At 44.4% G+C, this 3,222-nt stretch overlaps 1 protein-coding gene across 3 annotated transcripts; it reads left to right on the top strand.

Annotated features, from left to right (window-relative positions):
- Positions 1-1,498: 1,498 nt before the first annotated feature.
- On the top strand, positions 1,499-2,983 carry LOC125987954 (galactose-specific lectin nattectin-like). 3 transcript variants are annotated; one of them, XM_049752623.1, is made up of 7 exons: positions 1,499-1,627; positions 1,722-1,784; positions 1,875-1,902; positions 2,024-2,109; positions 2,231-2,362; positions 2,483-2,585; positions 2,755-2,983. In XM_049752623.1, the coding sequence occupies exons 1-7, from the start codon at positions 1,514-1,516 to the stop codon at positions 2,826-2,828; spliced, it is 600 nt and encodes a 199-aa protein (XP_049608580.1). In that variant the 5' UTR covers positions 1,499-1,513; the 3' UTR covers positions 2,829-2,983. The 3 variants fall into 3 exon arrangements, with proteins under 3 accessions (XP_049608580.1, XP_049608583.1, XP_068505831.1); XM_049752626.1 differs by having other exon boundaries at positions 1,520-1,622; XM_068649730.1 differs by having other exon boundaries at positions 1,564-1,632.
- The last annotated feature ends 239 nt before the right edge of the window (positions 2,984-3,222 follow it).

The following is a 3,222-nucleotide window of genomic DNA, read 5'->3' as shown; positions in this document are numbered from 1 at the left end:
GAGAGAGAGAGAGAGAGAGAGAGAGAGAGAGAGAGAGAGAGAGAGAGAGAGAGAGAGAGAGAGGCAGGTGGGAATAATCACACTCATCATGGGCACACGGGAGGGGAGGGGAGGGGAGGGGAGGGGAGGGGAGGGGAGGGGAGGGGAGGGGAGGGGAGGGGAGGGGAGGGGAGGGGAGGGGAGGGGAGGGGAGAGCACACAGACACACGAACAAAACTATGACACGATCGGGGACGAGTCGTGACAGAGAGTCTTGAAAGTCGCCTAACAAATTAAATGTATTATTATGTTTATCATTATTCTTATTATTATTAGTCTCGAGTCTTGAAAGGCGCCTAAATAAAATGTATTCTTCATTTTTATTTTGTGGTATATGGTTTTTGCTGCTTCGCTGGTCTTCAAAAAACACTCGGTGATCGGTGGCTGTTTCCCGACGAATGAGCACTTCAGGGACCACGGCTGATTGGGAAAAGATTTTATTCAACCAATGTCAGGGTGAAGTCTTTCCAAAAAGTTGAGTGGCACAAGGCATGGATGTCAAAAAAGCCCCCCTCCCCTGTCAGGCCCGTATCTTTTATACCTGGCAAGGAGCTGATGTCATGGCTTTGTGCACCAGCTGCGGTTTTCAATCTACTAGTTTACTTCAGTCCTAAAAAGGAGATCTTGACCAGCGCTGTTGGTGATGGACGACAACAGCCACTTTACCTTATTATAGGATTGCACACATTGCTGAAACTGAATTCTCCCTGACCAGCAAATATAGAATAGAACCGTGTCACTGACGCCAGATGGACATTCTAAGGCCACCTACAGGAATAGAGAGGGAATTCCAAATTACACTTCAATTTATTATTATTATTATAACTATAATAACGTTAATCATATCAGATAAGACAACAACAATGCAATGAATATGTAAATCAATGTATTGGTTGAATGACTCCATCAGATTTTCATTGCAGCGTTGGTCTTTTTTCCACCGGCCGGCAACCCGAAATTCACTTTGACTGCGTCATTGGAACACCCAACGTCAAGAATGTGTTGCTTCCGAGGCAAAATGAATGGACCCCTTGCCGATACAGTGAGGACAACCAACCGGGTTTTGCTTTCCCAAAATGAAAAAGTCAACACATTTTGCTCCGCTCGGGGTTTTGTGAGGCTTTCCTTGCCCTCCTAGGGATGAAGATAAGGAGAAGAATTGCCAATTGTGCCCTTTGAGACATCTTTGGGATTAAGGGCGATCGAAACCAATTTGACTCGACTGACTTTGTCTGACGGCTACGGAAAAAGTTGCCTGTAATGACGTGCTATTGGTACATTTCACTCATCAAATCTAGCGTCATTGCAACCTGTTTTTTAAATTGTGCGGTTGCATGTTACGGGAATCAAGACTACTTTCCGTGATTTTTCTGGCTACACCTGTTCAAATTTGACGCGGCACAACGGTGGAAACAAAAGGGCCCTTGTTGAATTGTTCCGTGGGAACGAAGATGTTCTTAAAAGGTGTGGCAGCATGTCAATGACCCAAAAATTTGGGACCTTCCAAGACTGTCACCAAACGTACCTATATAAGCAGCGGCCAGACTCGTCGACAGTATCAAGCAGCACTCGCTCGCATCAAGGTAAGGTAAGGATGCCATTGTACGATCTAGCTTTTCAAATGAAATGTGACGTGACTTTATTTTGACAAATATCATGTGTTTTTTGTGTCAACGTTGCAGATGGCATTCACTCTTGGCTCATTGTTCCTCCTTTGCGGGATCAGCGGACTGCTGACTGGAGCGGTGAGTCCAAATCGTACCTACTGACTTCAATCCAAGTACAACTGTACGCTTGCGTTGGCCATTTTAAAAATATCTTCGTCTTCTCGACAGTGGTCCGCCAAAATTGTTCCTGTGAAAGGTTGGTAGCTCGGCCTCAAAGAGGCTTTCGCAAATACCTTTGCGCCGTCAGCCATTGACACCAAGTTGAATTGATTTCTTTTTTTTTTGTTCTCCCCAAAAAATGAACAATTGTGCTGCAGGCAATAACTGTCCAAAAGGCTGGACTCAGTTGGACTGTTTCTGTTACATCTATGAAGGTGATGGCAGAACTTTTGCAGATGCCGAGGTATGGAAGGAAGACTGTGGTTGACAGCAAACTTTGTGCCGAGTCTTAACATCTTGTCAGATGGACCCGAAAAGTGAAATGTCCCATTCTACTTTGTTTTTTTTTTTTTGTTCCCCGTCAGAGCGTCTGCAACATTCTTGGTGGGAATTTGGTCTCCATTCACAATGAGCTGGAAAATGCGCTGGTTCTTGAACTGATTCGGGCGGGCGGTGATGCCGGCGAAGCTTGGATAGGTTACACTGATGCAATTTCGGTAAAATATTCTAAAGTCTGTTTCACTTTCGTTCCGTAGAGATTTGCCGCAAACAAAAGCGTCCTCCAATGTGAGTCCTTTCAAAGGAAAGACACATTCCGATTTGATTTGGTTTTCTAGGAAGGCGATTTCATATGGACTGATGGCTCAGAAGTGGACTTCACCAATTTTGATGGAGGAGCGCCCAGTGGCGCTGGTGACTGTGTAGAGATGGTAACAAATGGTAAGTAACAACAACATTTGAGGTTTGCTAAGAAGAATTGAATGTAGGATTGCACGAAGGTTGTAAGTAACAACAACATTTGAGGTTTGCTCAGAAGAATTGAATGAAGTCATACTTACATGTGATTTTATTATTATTATTTTTTATTTATTTATTTATTTATTTACAGATGGAGAGTGGGAGGATGGGGATTGCACAGCAGAGTTCGCGTACGTTTGCATCAGGGAGGCGTCCAGTCACTAAATGTCTTGGCCTCCAATATCGCACGATGCACGAGTTCAATGACTCAGCCTTGATATTTTTGGGGTTCCTTTCAACTTTTCTTCTCATCTTCTTTCATGCTCAATTGGCGTTGTGGGGACAAATATTCAATGAATAAAGAACTGTCAGCATCCAAAGATGTGTTTGCGTCTTCTTTTTCCAACTTGCTAAGTGAGAAATCACCATCAGCAAGCCTTATGAATGTGCTTGCTTGCCTGCAAGCAAAGCTGCTGCCCCCGCGACCTGTTAATCGGAAGATGGATGGATGGATGGATAGACGGACGGACGGACGGATGGATGGATGGATGCGGTTAATTAGTTCCACATCCACCCGCGATAGATGAAAATCCGCGAAGGAGAGAACATGCATTATTAC

Source organism: Syngnathus scovelli, chromosome 2 (genome assembly GCF_024217435.2).
Source record: "Syngnathus scovelli strain Florida chromosome 2, RoL_Ssco_1.2, whole genome shotgun sequence".
NCBI lineage: Eukaryota > Metazoa > Chordata > Actinopteri > Syngnathiformes > Syngnathidae > Syngnathus > Syngnathus scovelli.
Note: the sequence above shows the minus strand (reverse complement) of the source record. Positions and strands in the feature narration are given on the sequence as shown.

Coding starts and splice junctions, on each gene's coding strand:
- LOC125987954 (XM_049752623.1), top strand. CDS start 1,514: ATGTCAATGACCCAAAAATTTGGGACCTTCCAAGACTGTCACCAAACG. Junction 1,628..1,721: donor CTCGCTCGCATCAAGGTAAG/GTAAGGATGCCA, acceptor TCAACGTTGCAG/ATGGCATTCACTCTTGGCTC. Junction 2,363..2,482: donor GTTACACTGATGCAATTTCG/GTAAAATATTCT, acceptor TTGGTTTTCTAG/GAAGGCGATTTCATATGGAC.